The sequence below is a fragment of the Abrus precatorius genome, unplaced genomic scaffold, assembly GCF_003935025.1.
Source record: "Abrus precatorius isolate BTA unplaced genomic scaffold, Abrus_2018 Scaffold11, whole genome shotgun sequence".
NCBI lineage: Eukaryota > Viridiplantae > Streptophyta > Magnoliopsida > Fabales > Fabaceae > Abrus > Abrus precatorius.
Genome location: NW_020874303.1, coordinates 16,948,490 through 16,964,491, shown reverse-complemented (window position 1 = coordinate 16,964,491; position 16,002 = coordinate 16,948,490). Strand labels below are relative to the sequence as shown.

Genomic DNA, 16,002 nt, shown 5'->3' with positions numbered 1-16,002 from the left:
ACTTCGGATATAAAAGTTTTCATTTGGGAACTGGACTCGAGTATCCCGTGGGAAGTGTGTGATCGAACAGAGGGAAGGAAGAAAGAAGAAGGATGGGAGACGGTGGAAGTGGGAACCGCTGGAACAAAGCAGAGTGGCTTCAACAGTACGATCTGTTGGGGAAGATTGGCGAAGGAACTTACGGTCTCGTCTTCCTCGCCAGAACCAAGTCTCCTTCTCCCTCCAAATCCATCGCCATCAAGAAATTCAAGCAATCCAAAGACGGCGATGGTGTCTCTCCCACCGCAATCCGTGAAATCATGGTTTCCTTTTCCACTCCTTTCCATTCCCTTTCCATTGCCATTTTTCAATTCCGTCAACTCTTTCGTTCTCTCTTCATGTTGTAGCTGCTCAGAGAGATAACGCACGAGAACGTCGTCAAGCTCGTCAATGTTCACATCAACCACGCCGACATGTCGCTCTACCTCGCCTTTGATTACGCCGAGCACGATCTTTATGTCCGTATATCGTTCTCTCCGCAACGCATTTTACCTTTCTGTTTCAGTGTCAAATAAATTGCGCTTTTCAATGGCTTGCAGGAAATTATTAGGCATCATAGGGACAAACTCAACCATTCCATTAATCAATATACTGTTAAATCTTTGCTCTGGCAGTTGCTCAATGGACTAAGCTATCTGCACAGGTGATAATTCTGTTATAAAAAAAGAATTGACCGTAATTTTTTTTTAATGTAAATGGACTTATGTTTTGTTTTTTTTTTCTTATGCAGTAATTGGATGATACATCGAGATTTAAAGCCATCGAATATATTGGTATGATTTCGGCTGCCTCATCATTTTACACCGACTGGTTTTTTTACTGCTGTATATGGCCATTTGTATTTTTTATTTTGAACTTTATTTCTCATTTTGATGCTTTTTTCCTTTTGTGAATTCTATTTGACTAGGTTATGGGTGAAGGAGAGGAACATGGAGTTGTTAAAATTGCTGACTTTGGACTTGCAAGGATATATCAAGCCCCTTTGAAGCCATTATCTGAAAATGGGGTATGGCTATATAGGCCCGTGACTAGAAATTTTGGGGCCCTGGGCAATTTATGTTTGAGGCCTAGTTTAATATATTTCATATATTATTTTTTATTTTTCTAGCATTTCAAGCTTTTTTATTTTCCAGAATGACAGATATGTTGGTTTCAACTTTCAAGTTTACCTTCTTGAACTACCTAGTCTGCTAGCATTCTCTAGTGTTATGATTCCTCACACATGGGTTGCTTAAGCTTGTATTATCTGTTAACATCTGTTTGATTGTTTAGTTTCCTGAATATTTGAGATACAAACATGCAGGTTGTTGTAACCATTTGGTATCGTGCACCTGAGTTGCTTCTTGGAGCAAAGCATTATACCAGTGCTGTTGGTATCCCTTTATTGTAGTTTTACTTTCTTTGTGTGTTGGATAGTTAAAGTGACTTTCATATTTTACAGTCAAGGGATTGCCCTTATGTTCTGTGACATAGTTAGCTTCAGAGTTACATGTTTCTTGGTTCTGTTGTTATCCCTATTTTGACTTGAGATGCTTGCTTGAATGATTTGTGATTTCACTGATTTGGAAATGTCAAAGTATTGAATGTCCACATGAAAGATTGACATAGAATTTAAAATTTTAACTTATCCATTAGGATGTTGGGGCAATCTTTCCACTGTGGTACTTGTAATCCATACTTACACTTATCAATAGTGTATAATAGCTGAATGTGTCGTAGACTCATATTCAAAGTGGCCCAGTCATTTTTCCTTAAATATACATTTAGATATGTGGGCTGTGGGATGCATTTTTGCTGAGTTGTTGACCTTGAAGCCACTATTTCAAGGGGCAGAAGTTAAAGCTACATCAAACCCTTTTCAGGTACGCTTCAATAACTTATACCTTTCTGATGTAGTTGAATACTGTTGCTATTGATTTCATTTTCTTTTGGTTGATGTGGTTTTTATTTTACTGTTAACTTGTTTGTCCTTTTGTTTTTGTATAATTGTTATTCTCCCTTGTGCAGCTTGATCAACTTGACAAGATATTTAAGGTTTTAGGTAATTTATCTGCCTACTGTTTTGTTCCCCCTGCTGGTGGACATTCCTTCTGTTGATGAATATTCTAGAGCTATATCACAGGACATTGTTACTGTGCCAGGCCATCCCACATTAGAAAAGTGGCCTTCATTAGCAAGTCTTCCACATTGGCAACAAGATCTGCAACATATACAAGGACACAAATAGTAAGATCTTTTAATATTATTTTAGTGACGCTGTCAATTATCATTACTAATGTAATATACAATTATATGTAGGAATGACCTTTTCCTTTAGTATATACTCCTCCTTTACTTGCCTTTTCCTCCTTTAAGATTAAATTGAATTTTTCCCTATAATGAACATTAATTTATTTTCATTTTTTCTTTTCTATTTTGTTTATAAAGTGACAACACCAGCCTCTCTAATGTTGTACACCTATCTCCGAAAAGTCCTGCGTATGACCTCTTGTCAAAGATGCTTGAGTAAGTTTTTCCTTCTCAATTTTTTAGAATATAAAAAAAGCTGCTTTTCATTTTCCATTTAAAAATGCAAAACTGAACACAAAGTGGAGTAAGATCACTTTAATATACTTGTTGTTTGTTGTGACATAAAGCATTTTTTTCTTGTCCAGGTTTTGATATGTAAAGAATGGGCTTGATATTTTATTACTTTTAACTATATCATCATCACCTATTATCCCTGTTCTTAACTTCTTGTTGCTTATATAGTCGTATCACGTTATTCAGTTTGAGCCTCAATTTATCCCTACCTGCTTTTGTGTCATCTGAAAGACGTGACTTTAAATTTTAGAGTGAAGGCACTAGTGTTTTTCTATTTAACACTCCCCTTTACATGAGTCCTTCAGATTTGAAAGGATAATGCACAACCTACCTACCTTGTGTGTGGTTTCAACTTTTTTATTTATGGGAATGGAGGCAACAAGGTTTGAACTCTAGACCACTAGGTCATAGATGCCTCAGTACTTTGTCATGCACTATCTGTTCCAAAAATTTAAGCTTTAGGATGAGGCAACATTAATTTTTTATATTTAATTTAAAATGGATTGTGTATTTATATGCAGATATGATCCCCGTAAGCGTATAACAGCAGCACAAGCTTTGGAGCACGAGTATGACTCCTTTTCTTCTAGTTGTTTTTCCTGTGTGTATTATGTGTACCTAACCAAGAAAAGTATGATTTTGCATTTCTGAAGTTCATGTTTCTTTTATGTTTACATAAATCTTCAGTTAATTCTCTCTCTCATTTTTTCCTCTTGTATGTTCTGTTTCTTGATATGGCCTACGGTGTACTCAAAATGATGAGGTTGCCATCTTCTTCTTTTAATAAGGTTAGGGACTGTGCATTGCAACTTTTGGTTATTTTAGATACCTTTTTGTGGTTCAGCTGTTATCTGATAAGCGTCCCTATGCTTTGTTTGCCAGGTATTTCAAGATTGAACCATTACCTGGACGAAAGTAAGGCCAATTCTTTTTCCTCATTTTTTTGTTATTTTGGGTTGGTCTTTTTAACTAAGTTCAATGGCTAGAACTTGTTCCCAACATTATTGGTCACTTTTTATTTATTTAAAATTTTATTTGGAAGATTTATAAACAAAAATGTTCATCTGGTTGTCTCTGTATACTATAGAAAAAAGCAGTCCTCATGAAGCATGCATTCCACCAATGTTCATTTTCTTTAACTGAACATCTGTAAAATATGCTCAGTGCACTTGTACCCTGTCAACTTGGAGAGAAAATTGTGAATTATCCCACTCGTCCAGTGGACACCTCAACTGATCTTGAAGGGACAACCAATCTGCCACCTTCACAACCGGTGAGCAAAGATGATTGAAAACTTGTTGATACTGTGTTCTAAATTTTGCTATTTTGTAAACTTGATGAATCATTGACCCATGTCATTCGTGCTAAGTCTCATTATAGATTTCAAATTTTTGTAGAGCAAGGCATATCAGAATAGTGAAGGATATGATTCAATTTTGCCCTTAAACCATCTTTTTATCTAAGTCTTATAAATTACAATTTACCAGGAGCAATGAATATTAGATAAAATTTGTGGTAGTCCTGGAAGATATATTACATAGAAAATTTGAATGATGAATGCATGAAGCTCCAGCTGTGGAATGTTAACAATAATTTTTTATTTTGAACTTCAACTGTCCCTGTTCACTCTTATAGAAACCTTCCTGTAATCTTCCCAAGAATTTTACCTTGCTTCTGCTTATCTTTTTGTCTCCAAATAAAAAGTTGATTGCAAAAAGAATAATGACCCTTTGTTGATATAACTCTGACATACAAAAAGAGAATAGAGTAATAGACTGAACTCACTCTTGAATATCAGAATTTTTAGGAGCTATCTTTCTTCATGAGCATACATGGTTTCTCTTACATTAAGCATCTCACATTTTTTATTGGGGATTTTATATTCATAGATATTATTGCTTAATTTTAGTTAATACCAACTTGAATTGTTTTTTAATATTGAAGTTTACACATTGTATCAAATTAATTGGCACAAAGATGATGTGTTTTGATTCAAAAATTTAATTTTCATAAATTTCACTTCCAAAAACAATTAAGCTTTGTCCTATTACCTACATGGATCACATGATATTATTGAACTCAATGAAAATTCAAATTATTTGAGATATTATTTATCATAAATCTTTGCTTAATTTAAAAACTAATATTTGTTATTTATCTAATAAAGTAGAATTCTTGTTATTTACAATAAACTCATCAATTATACTTTATTCTTCCTTAAGATACATGATTTTTATGCTATTTAACAATTATTTTTTCTCGTATTTTTTATTACTTATATTTTTAAATTTTATTAAATTTAAAAATATCCATGCATTAACTTGCTAGTTTTATATTTCTTTCAGATAGTGGGACTGCATGGAGAAAATGTAGGTGATAATTGACATTAGTAAAGTTTAATTACATTGTGCTATGATGTTTATGAACATTTTCAATCATTTTGCTATGTCTTGATAGACATAGTTGACTCTTTTCAATACTAATACAGTCAGTGTTCAATTTTATCAAACAAGTGAACTTTTGAATTTATTACTAAATTAGAACAAGTTGTTCATATCATCTATAGATTTTGTAATGGCAATCATCGGATCAATGAGATATATTTTATACAAGTTTTACACAGTAAAAAAGATTTTAAATTTCTTTAATTTAAATTACATAAGTAATACACATGAAAAAGGACAACTTAATTTTTTATTATATCATGAGTCATACCACGGAATACAACTTGCGTAGATTATAATATGTTATTTTTAAATTTAAATACTTAAACCCGGAGTTATGTAAGTTGTATATGCCCTATTATAGTCATAACAAAAATCTCTCCATTAAATGTCACAAGTATATTGCTGCTTTGGTTTGTCCCAAGCATAAATCCGATTAGATTTTCCATGCTGAGTCTTTTAATCTTCTCTCAGAAACCTGTTCTAATAATTTCATACGATGACTCATGAGGCTATCCCCCTCTAATGGGCACAATTTTGCATACCTCTCTTGTTCTTATTAGTAGATATTAGAGTATTCCTTCCTCCTTCACTCATAATACCTTTCTCTCCTAGACCTTTTGATAATTCAATGGATATATTATCCATTTCAATTGCTCAATGGTTCTTTAACCTTAGGTTCCCAAATTCTATAATAGAAGATACAATTTTGGTCCTTATTAGGGGTGTTAAGCCTACTCAAAGGTAGAAATTCGTGTTCTTTATCAAATAATTTGTAAAAGTAAATTTTCAATCTTTCTCTAATTTCTTGTTATATAATCAAGACTTTACTATATTTGTCCTTAAGAGTAATGTTAGTAGCACACTCTTAGTAACATCTCTAAAATATTGGCTAAAATTTATTGAAAACTATAAAAATCATGGGAATCTCACTATTTCTCACTTTTAAATTAATATTTTTAGTTTTAATAAATTTTAGTCAATAGTGAAGAGTGTATTGCGAGTATTCTTCTTGTCTTTAATGCACTTCACTTGATCTAAGTCTCTTAGATTTCTTTTCATATTTTTAGCGAGCTAGTAGGTACCTCCCACTCCATTTCTAGTGCCTACGGTTTGGCATAATCTATCAAAAGATTTAATTCTTGGCTCACAATCTTTGTGATATCTTTCATTGCTCCGCATATTTTGCCAATTTTCAACATTCTTACATAAGGATCAATCTTAACACTATCTTGCACGCTTGCATTTCACTGCCAAGATTCTTTATCCTTAGGTCCCTAACTTCTTGATTCCTTGAGCACTTGTTTTGCTATTTTCTTAATCTCTTGCTCTTTTAGCCAGCATAACATTTGCACTTCCTTGTGGTTCTCAAATTAAAACCCTTCTTCCATAACTTTGTGATGAAAATTCCTTTGTTTTTCTCCTTTCAATGGCCACCACTCGATCCTTTAAATCCTATTTTGGCTTTTCCTACTTACTCTCATTCCAACTCATATATTCACGACCAAGACTGTGCTAGGCAGTCAAACTATCTCCAGGCATTATTTTGCAGTCCATGCAAAATTTTAAATTCCACTTCCTCATAAAAAAATCAATTTGAGAACAAGCCACACTACTTTTGTAGGTGATAAGATGCACTTCTCTCTTCCTAGAATAAGTATTGGCTATTGTGAAATTATAAACTAAATTAATTAAGGATAGACTTACTCCTTTTATTTGCTTCTCCTAAGCAATAACCCCCATGTGAACCCTCATATCCTCTAGGTCCCTGCATGACCCTTTACATCCCTTTCTTGGAAAATCTTTTCACTCATTAGTGTTCCTTGTACTAAAGCTTCTAAATCCTCCAAAAATTATAAATTGCTGTGCTTTTCATACCCTATTGGACTGCACAAGAACTAATGACATGAAAAATCTTCCCTTTCACAACAAACTTTTGAGTTATCTCCTAACCTTTTAACATCCATAACGGCACTCTTCCAATACTTATCTACTACTATCCTATCCATTTTTAATTCCTTTGTTTCTCCTACTCCTACCGCTCTTAATCTTGGAGGTACTTGAAGTTGATCCTCTCCTAATTGTGGTGTCTTCTGATTCCTTTGAGTGTCCTATTTGAGTGCCTACATTTTGTGTTCCAAAACAAATCCTAGCACATGTTCATGAAAATGTGAGAATCCTTGCTTTTTTATCACCACATTTGAGCAGTGATACTGGAGCTCTTACTCATTTGATGCTACTTAAGTCATACAACATGTTGATTCTAGGCAACAAAAGCGTTAACATTCTTATTGATCCATGTCATGGAAGAAGTTATTTAACCAGCTCAAATTTATTGGAAAATTTTAAATATTAAAATTTGAATTAAAAATTAAGTTTGATGAATTTAATGATGAGCTTGATTATGTTCTACAACCTGTCTTGTATGTGGTGATTGAATATTTTGTTGTTTCATTGCTTCTTGTGTTTGACAACCTCTTGTCCTTACCTCCTCCCCATATTTTTATGTTGTGGTAGTGGTGGAGGTTCTTTATCATTTTTATTAGCTTTCAAGTGGTTCTTCATTATCACTATCATTCTTTTCACTGCCCTGTGAAAGCATATTTTGGCTTTGTGAATGAAAGTTGAAACTGGAGTGTTTGGACTAGTGGTGAACATTGAAGGTGGTGATTTGAAAAATTAAGAACTAAGAAGCAACATTGTGGAATGAATGCTGAAGCAAGTAAGTCATAGAGTTTTGATGTTGTGTTCTTAGCATATATGATGAAAAGCTTGAGTTTGTAGCTAAGACTTGCAAACTGAAAAGGCTTGGGGATATCCCTATGGTTTGTTAGCAAACATTTTAAAATGTTAAGTAGGAATAACTTCTTCTAGGTATGATGAAAAGGCATATCATTACATTACATGGTCAATTAATGTGTGGTGTGTTTGCAATGAATTTTTGGCAATGGTGGGAGAGGTAGTATAACTCCAAATTGAGTGTACAAAAGGAATACAAGAAAACTAATTGTAATGATATGTACAATAGCTAATGTGAATATAATAAATTGATATTTCATTAAAAAAACTAAATAGCAAAATGATCTTATTGTACCATCAGAATATGCATCCACTCACCATTTTATAGTGCGTGCAAACTAGTCAAGGATATCCTCAATCCTTTTTAGTTCACATGTTTCAGCCCCAAACTCAACCTCAATGTTTTACATCATCTATGCCCAGAGCACAAGGTTTAAAGCTTCACAACATATGTGCCTCAATATTCCTTTCGTATTATTACTGCTATTTCTCAAATTTTTAGACCATGATGCTTGTCACCTATGAAAACACTGGTAGTAATTTTCAACCCTTACCACTACAACAATAACAAATAGAAAGATGTGGTGAGGAAAGATGAGGTGGTTGAATACAAGATACAATAGGGAGTGGAACAACAAAGGATTCAACCACTAAGAACAGGAAAACATCCTTGCAGTTGTGGAACACAATCAAGCTCATCTTGAGAAGTTTATTTTCAAATTATGGTCGTAAAATTTTAAATTTTCAAGTAAAAAAATTGAGCTTGTTATATAATCATTTCTATTTAAATGATTTAAATTTTTAGGACTTATGAATTGTAAAATAAAAATTTATTAGAAGCTCTCAATTTTCTACCAAAAAAAATATTTCATAAATTTGTGGATAAAAACAATTGCTCAATTATTACTTTAATTGCACATTTCACCCAATTTAGCACATTTCATTGTATTTTCTCCTTTTCATCCAACTTAATAGTGTATTTAAACAGAGTCAAATGAACATGTTGTGTGCATAATTTTCTATGATATAAATAAGGCTTATTATCAAGAGAAGGGGATTGTAACATTTGGTATTTATTTAGGTTGATATGGAAGACATCTTACCGATGTTTTCAAAATTGAGATCCTACATTGAATTAGAAGGGGGATAAAAGATGGTATATCATAGGACTGTAGCACAGATCATAAGATCTTACACAGTGAAAACTGTATTTAAAACATATAATTTGAATAGAAAATAACATAGATAAGGAAAATAACCTCCAAATTTATTCATCATTGAACTAAGCATAGACTAAATTCACGAGCTTAAGTTCCAATACTACTTGTAATTAGTCACATAAGTGATAACATATTTTTTCATAAAAAGTACAGGCTCATAACACTAAAAGCCTAAAACTATGAAGCAAAACAAATAGCATTATTAATGGGATTTGACTTGCCAAGTGAAAGAACCCTAAGCACAATAGAGAGAACAGGGTGCGTAAATCCAGGGCAGAGAGCACAAGCAAACAGCAAAGGCAGACTTAGTTTCAGTCCCAGAGCATGCAGGTTCAAGAGCAGAAGCAACAGCGGAGGGCACAACAAAACAGAAACAGAAGCAAAAGCCGAGAGGAGTAAGGAACAGAGAAACCCAGCATCAAAGATTCAAAAGTAGGGTTTTGACACAGAAAAGACAATGGCATAGCAGAACTAGGGCTACTCAACGGTCACATGACAATGAGGAGCCTCAAGACATAAAATTGGGTAAAATATTTTATGAAAAATGTTTTTTTTTTTAATCTAGGTCAATAAATTCGACCCAATAGCCCACTTGAGTTGAGATTGAATCAACTCCATGATCCTGCGATCGTACTTGTTTTGATCCTACCAACTTGTGATCCCAGTTGCTATCTTAGTTAGCCCTTCAAAGATTGCACAACCTTGATCGCAGTCTTAACAACACTGCATCTTACTATCCACCCATTCAAGGCTTTCACATGGGACTTTTGGGCTTAAATCCAACCCTAGAAGCTTAAATTCCAGTTCTGTATCTCAGATTTGAGTTTTATCACTCCAAGGAAGAAGAGGCATTTAGACTTTTGGCTTCAGAAATTTCTTTATACTGGCATCTTTAACATTCTGGCATTTATTGCCACATTCCAAGAAATTTGAGTTTTATCACTCCAAGGAAGAAGAGGCATCTAGACTTTTGGCTTCAGAAATTTCTTTATACTGGCATCTTTAACATTCTGGCATTTATTGCCACATTCCAAGAAACCTTTTCCACAAATGGATAACTATTAGCAAGTAGAAGTGGAAAAGAGAAAAAGAATCCAAAGAAAGATGGCATTCGGTTAATGCATTCAAGGAAGAAATTATAGAATGTATAGTACAGAGAATGCTAATAAGTTACTAAATAAGTAACTCAAGAGGTTCCTTTGATTTTGCTGGAAAAGATCCATTAGTTTATACTTTCTTTATTTATAATTTTCCTTATCATTCTTACAGCATCTAAATTCACCATTTTTTAATTTATTTTGGTAAATTTTCAGCATGAAAGACATGCCTCTTTGTGCAATAAAAGTAATGCCAAATTAGCCGGTATGGAGGAGTTGAGAGAGACCTAAAAGAATCTTAGACAAAGTTATTATAAGAGATCTTTTGATTAACCAAATTCCTGAAAATTTGGTTTTTAATTGAGTTTAATGGGATCACGTGATCCATGTGATCCATGTAACTGACCTCACCTAGTGAGATAAGGTTTGGTTGTTGTATTTGTAAAAAAATGCCTAGATCCACTTACTCTACCTAGTAGGATAAGACTTAATTGTTTAGTTTTTTAAGTTCTCCCTTTTAGTGGAATGAAATTTCATTACTTTCTTCCTCTTGCTTACTGGATATTATGCTATAGACTGTAAAGTGTAAAGCATGATCGAGACATCCAAAGTAAAAATACTAATTCTTTGGATGTTTTTAAGAACATGTATTTAATCATACCAACACAATTAAAATACAAAACTGAAGATAGTACCTGTACATGCCAACTCCAGAGGTTTCAACCAATTAGAGAAGAATTTGTGTTGACCAGAAACTTCAACCATGGCATACCTGAAAATGAACTAGTTTATTTGTAGGCGAAACTTCTCTTTTATCAACTGCATAAATGCCAGATATTTTGTCGAATACTTGAAAAAAAATATTATTTTCATAGCTAGAATACCAACTACAACTTGCTGTTATGAAATTCGTAGTAGAGTAATAAATTCAAAAGTTGCTCTAATTTGGTGAAGTTGTCCATGGATTCTACTAGTATGGTAAAAAAGCTATAGTTACTTAACTAATTATGAATAGTATGCTTAGTGCCTTTTGTGCATTGAATTGTATGGTTCCTTGCTGAACATATGTGCACATGCTTGAATTTGATATCATTGTTCCTTATTGAAGTTCATGCTGCCTTGTTTTTGGAAAATACCTGTTCATGGTAAATCTTGGTTTAGGGTTTAGGGTATGGTAAATCTTGGGTTAATAATTTCACGTGCACAAGCATATACACACATGCTCTTTCACATTTTTGTTGTGTAACTTTTTCTTATTTCTGAGTCAGGTATCTGCAGTTTCTGGCAACATGCCTGGTGCTCATGGGTCAACTAGATCTGTCCCACGGCCAATGAATGTTGTTGGCATGCAACGAATGCCACCTCAGGCAATGGCAGCTTATAATCTCACATCTCAGGGAACAATGGGTGATGGAATGAATCCTGGGGGTATTTCAAAGCAACGAGGTGTTCCACAGGCCCATCAGCAGCAACAGGTTTAGTGTTTCATTCGAGAGGGGGCAGGGATTTAACCTCTTTTATATACTCTTTTTTCATGTTGTGATATTCAAATTTACTATGATGAACAGTTGAGAAGGAAAGATCAAATGGGGATGCCGGGATACCCTGCACAGCAGAAGTCTAGACGAATATAAGGTAATGCAGTTTTGGACTTATGGCACCTCTTGTTTGTGGAAATGGCGGTGGGTTGGTAGCTGTAATAGACATGAAGTTTCTATTGGATACCCATTAGATATGAATCTGAAATCTTCTATTTGTGCTGAGTGTTGACAGTTTTCTCATATTTTGAGTGACTTTTATGGGTAATTATGGTTCTTGGGAGTTCTGTGCGAAATTTTAATTAAGCTTGGAATTCTGAGATTCTTGTGCTAAGGTTCTTGTAAATTATGTGAATCTTGAAATGCAGCGTCATCTGATCCAGCTCTTTCGGTCATGTGGGTGGTGGCGAACATCAAATTCTATATATTTTTCTTCATTTTTTTTATAATTTCAGCTAACATTATTGCCCTTGTTGATTTACCTGAACTTGTTGGAAAACTCTTCTATATGCAATTAAGATGTAATAAATTGTCTCATGATTAGGTTTCTGCTTGTTGAGAGACCAAGTGCAGACGGATTTGGGGTCAATACTTGGGTACCTGAACTCATGCAGGACATTTCAGGACAGTAATTTGTTTCAATACATGCAGGCCTCACTTCTTTATTGCAGTCAAAGATTTGTTGCATTCTTCACTGGAATGTCGATGCTAAAATACACCCCGTAACGCTGGAACACCAATGAAGCCCATGGAAAAGAATAAACGTATGAAAGGGTTTATAAGCTAATGTAAACTCATGTATATTTTGACTATAACTCTGGGCTTTTCTTGTATTTCCTTAGCTTTTAGCAAGATCGATTTTAGTAAACCAAATGTTGGATATCCTGTAAGTTTTTATATAATTTTTCACGATTGAATCTATAATATGTTATTATTTTGTATTTATAAAACATTGCCTCATAATTGAAGGTTCACTTGCTCCAGATATTTCCGTTTTTTATTCTTTCTATGATCATGGGAATCGGATTACTTTGGACTAGGTTTTCCACTCGAGTTAACTCTTACAGAAAACATTTTTCTTTATCAGAAATTATTGAAGATATGAAAAAGCAGCAATTGGGAGAATTATTTGAACATACTTTTGGTACAGTAACTTTAAGCCGGTGTAAAGTATTTTATGTTATCGGGAGGGAGCGCCGTACTCGATTATCATAAATTTAAAACGTCATTACATTAGTCTCTTGAAATTTTTCATTTAATTAGTTATTTAAAGATACAAAATAACTAACTGTTTATTTTTGGAGACTCACTTTAGTCTATGATAAACAAATAATAAGATGATATTTGAGATTACTAAGAGATTAACTTAATAATTTTTTTTTTGGAAAGATTAACGTTATGAAATGTCAAATTTCAAGAGTTATTTGGTGGTAAAGACATATAGAGAACTATCATGGCAACATAATAATTAAAGGATCAAGTTGATACTTTATTGTGTTATTATCTAATGATGTTTCGGAACATCATTAAGAGTTAGGGTTCTTAAATACTTAACAATGAAAGTTTAATCCTATTTAAATATAATTCTATCTGTCCTACATATAAGATTTTGTATGACTTAATATCATCACACTTTTATTTCATCATCCTATCGCAGCAAAATTTATCAAGATTATTATTTTTGAAAGAATGTTAGTATTATTTTATTGTTATTATTATAATTGAGGGAATTATGTACATTCTAATAAAAGAATGGATTTTATATGACTTAATAAAACTGAAATAAAATTTGCTTATGTTGGGATGCAAATTGCGTATATTCTCCAATCAACATCCTATGTTGCAGCCTTTTTCAAATTCTTTCGGTGCACAAGGCCCATATCGCAAACCACATGAGATAGGCACATACATCTTTATTTTGCCATCATTTACTCACTTATGTTTTATTTAGTTTTTTATTAAAAAATCTCAAGATATTTTGAGAAAAGATATAAAATAAAATAATATTTTTTAGAATTCATCAATAATTAAATTTTTAATATTATTATTTAATTATAAATTATTATATAATTAAACATTATATTTTATTATCATTATATTTAAAACAGTTTTTAATTAATTAATAATATATATTATCTATAAGAAGGAAAAATATATTGAAAAAACGAGTCATTATATATTCTTTTATATTTCAATCATATTTTTAAGAATGCAATATATACTAAATTTTAGGACCGACTTAGCTTACAAGAAACTCTCAAATGAAACGAGTTGAATATGCAGTATATATAATCAGTTGAGATACAATTTAAGTATATAACAATAGCCCACAGATTTCACCAGACATACAAAGCTACAAACAACAAGTTGCTTCTTGTTTTCTCCTCCGGGGAGCAAGACACACCATCCCTGCAATAAACACCTTCTTCTTCTGCCATTTTCCTTTTTTTTAATCTCATGATCTCACCCACTATTATTATATCATATAATACCATGTCCCTTTCCTCAAATGCCCACCACACACGCATTGCACACACATCTAATTAAAACTCTTTTATTATATGTACATAATATTTAAAGATTTTCGTTTAAATGTATATTTTTTTATAGATGTTTAATTAAAATATATTAATACAATACATTTTTCTGAAAATATCATCTTATCATAGGTCATTATATTAATAATATTATTAAAAATAAATTTTTAAGATTTTTTGGATAAAAAATTTCTATATATAAATTTTGATTATGTATCTTTAAATATGTTAAAAAATATATTAAAATTATTAAATTTTATAATATTTAGTTTTAAAATTATATAATATATTTTAATTATTGACTACACAGTAATATCATATGAAAAAAAATTATGTTACTCTTTAAATATTGTTAATACTATTTATTAATTAAAATTAAAATATTATTTTAATAAAACATTAAAAAAAATACACGCAATGAAAAATTGTACTTTGAAATTCTCACAATAAATGTTAAGACCACTGTTTCCTTTCACTTTTTGGAGATGGGATGAGATGCAGTGAATCAAATGACTAGTGACTACCCAATCATCCAATGGCATAGTCCCTTGAAACTGAAAGCCGCCATATCCATACCCCACTTGCAAATGCATGTCTCTCTCTCCCTATAAAATCCATAGACTCGCCACACATTGCTCCCTAGTAGAAGGGTTGGGTTGTGTTTGTGTTTGTGTGCATTCTTCTTCTTGAGAGCTATGTCAATGGTTCCAAGCAGCCACACCACCGAAATAGATGATAACTCTGAGGGTGAAAGCTTCCACAAGTTTTTTGAGGGTTGGATGGCTGAGCAAAACCAACATCTGAAGACCCTTTTAGCAGCTGAATCATCTCATCTCACAGATGAGCAAATGCAAGCACTGATTGGAGGGGTTGTTGAGCATTATGAGTACTATTACAAGGCCAAGTCAAGGTGTGCAAAGCATGATGTTTTGGCTATGTTGTCACCAACATGGAGAAGCTCCTTCGAGGAAGCTTTTCTTTGGATTGGTGGGTGGAGACCAAGCATGGCATTTCACTTGCTATATTCCAAGTCTGGTATGCAATTTGAGGCCAGGTTTCATGAACTTATTCAAGGTCTAAGAACATATGATTTGGGTGATTTATCAGCTGCACAACTTGTTCAGTTTGATGAGATGCAAAGGAGGACCATCTTAGAGGAAAGGGAAATCACTGATATGATGGCAAGGCACCAAGAAACAGTGGCTGATGCTTCCATGGTTGACTTGTCTCATGTGGTTTCAGAGATGATTAGAGCCAATGAAACTTCAGGCGAGGTTTATGAGAATAAGGAAATAGAGGACAAAGTTGATTCAACTTTGGTACCAAAAGAGGAAGGTTTGGAGAAGATTTTGTTGAAAGCTGATGAGTTAAGATTGAGAACACTTAAAGATGTTGTTAATATTTTGACTCCAAAACAGGCCATTCATTTCTTAATTGCTGCTGCAGAATTGCACTTGAGGCTGCATGAATGGGGCAAAAAGAAGGATGCTAGAAGAGGGAATCAAGGTTTTGGTGAGGGTAGAAGGCTTAGTTCATCAAGTTGAAGATATCAACACTTGGATTGGAATCAATCAAAGTGCTACCTTGGATTTTATGTTGCTTTGATAACTCAAAACAAGTTTAAGAAAAGGGCATGAGCATGATATATTCTTTTCAGGTAGGAATATTTTATATTGTTTGTAAGAAAAAAGAAATTTCTATTCTCTGTTGCAAATTAATCAATTGCAACAATAAAGAAAGCCATG

The 16,002-nt window shown here is 33.0% G+C and overlaps 2 protein-coding genes across 3 annotated transcripts; both read left to right on the top strand.

The window, feature by feature from the left end:
• LOC113853957 (cyclin-dependent kinase E-1-like) lies at nt 1-12,672 on the top strand. Of its 2 annotated transcripts, XM_027484695.1 has the most exons (17): nt 22-302; nt 387-497; nt 579-682; nt 770-812; nt 947-1,045; nt 1,343-1,412; nt 1,807-1,901; nt 2,047-2,080; nt 2,181-2,265; nt 2,467-2,544; nt 3,144-3,191; nt 3,505-3,537; nt 3,787-3,895; nt 4,968-4,991; nt 11,451-11,657; nt 11,751-11,817; nt 12,265-12,670. In XM_027484695.1, the coding sequence occupies exons 1-16, from the start codon at nt 93-95 to the stop codon at nt 11,814-11,816; spliced, it is 1,416 nt and encodes a 471-aa protein (XP_027340496.1). In that variant the 5' UTR covers nt 22-92; the 3' UTR covers nt 11,817; nt 12,265-12,670. The 2 variants fall into 2 exon arrangements, with proteins under 2 accessions (XP_027340497.1, XP_027340496.1); XM_027484696.1 differs by lacking the exon at nt 4,968-4,991 and having other exon boundaries at nt 1-302; nt 12,265-12,672.
• A 2,286-nt stretch (nt 12,673-14,958) lies between these two features.
• On the top strand, nt 14,959-15,801 carry LOC113855707 (protein DOG1-like 3). The gene has a single exon (XM_027487336.1). It carries the CDS (start codon nt 14,959-14,961, stop codon nt 15,799-15,801), a length of 843 nt encoding a protein of 280 aa, XP_027343137.1.
• Nucleotides 15,802-16,002: the final 201 nt, after the last annotated feature.

Bases quoted from the DNA above. Each gene is read 5' to 3' on its own strand.
- LOC113853957 (XM_027484695.1), top strand. From the start codon at position 93: ATGGGAGACGGTGGAAGTGGGAACCGCTGGAACAAAGCAGAGTGGCTT. The intron at 498-578 runs GTCCGTATATCG...AATGGCTTGCAG, and splicing joins ACGCCGAGCACGATCTTTAT to GAAATTATTAGGCATCATAG. The intron at 11,658-11,750 runs GTTTAGTGTTTC...TATGATGAACAG, and splicing joins AGGCCCATCAGCAGCAACAG to TTGAGAAGGAAAGATCAAAT.
- LOC113855707 (XM_027487336.1), top strand. From the start codon at position 14,959: ATGGTTCCAAGCAGCCACACCACCGAAATAGATGATAACTCTGAGGGT.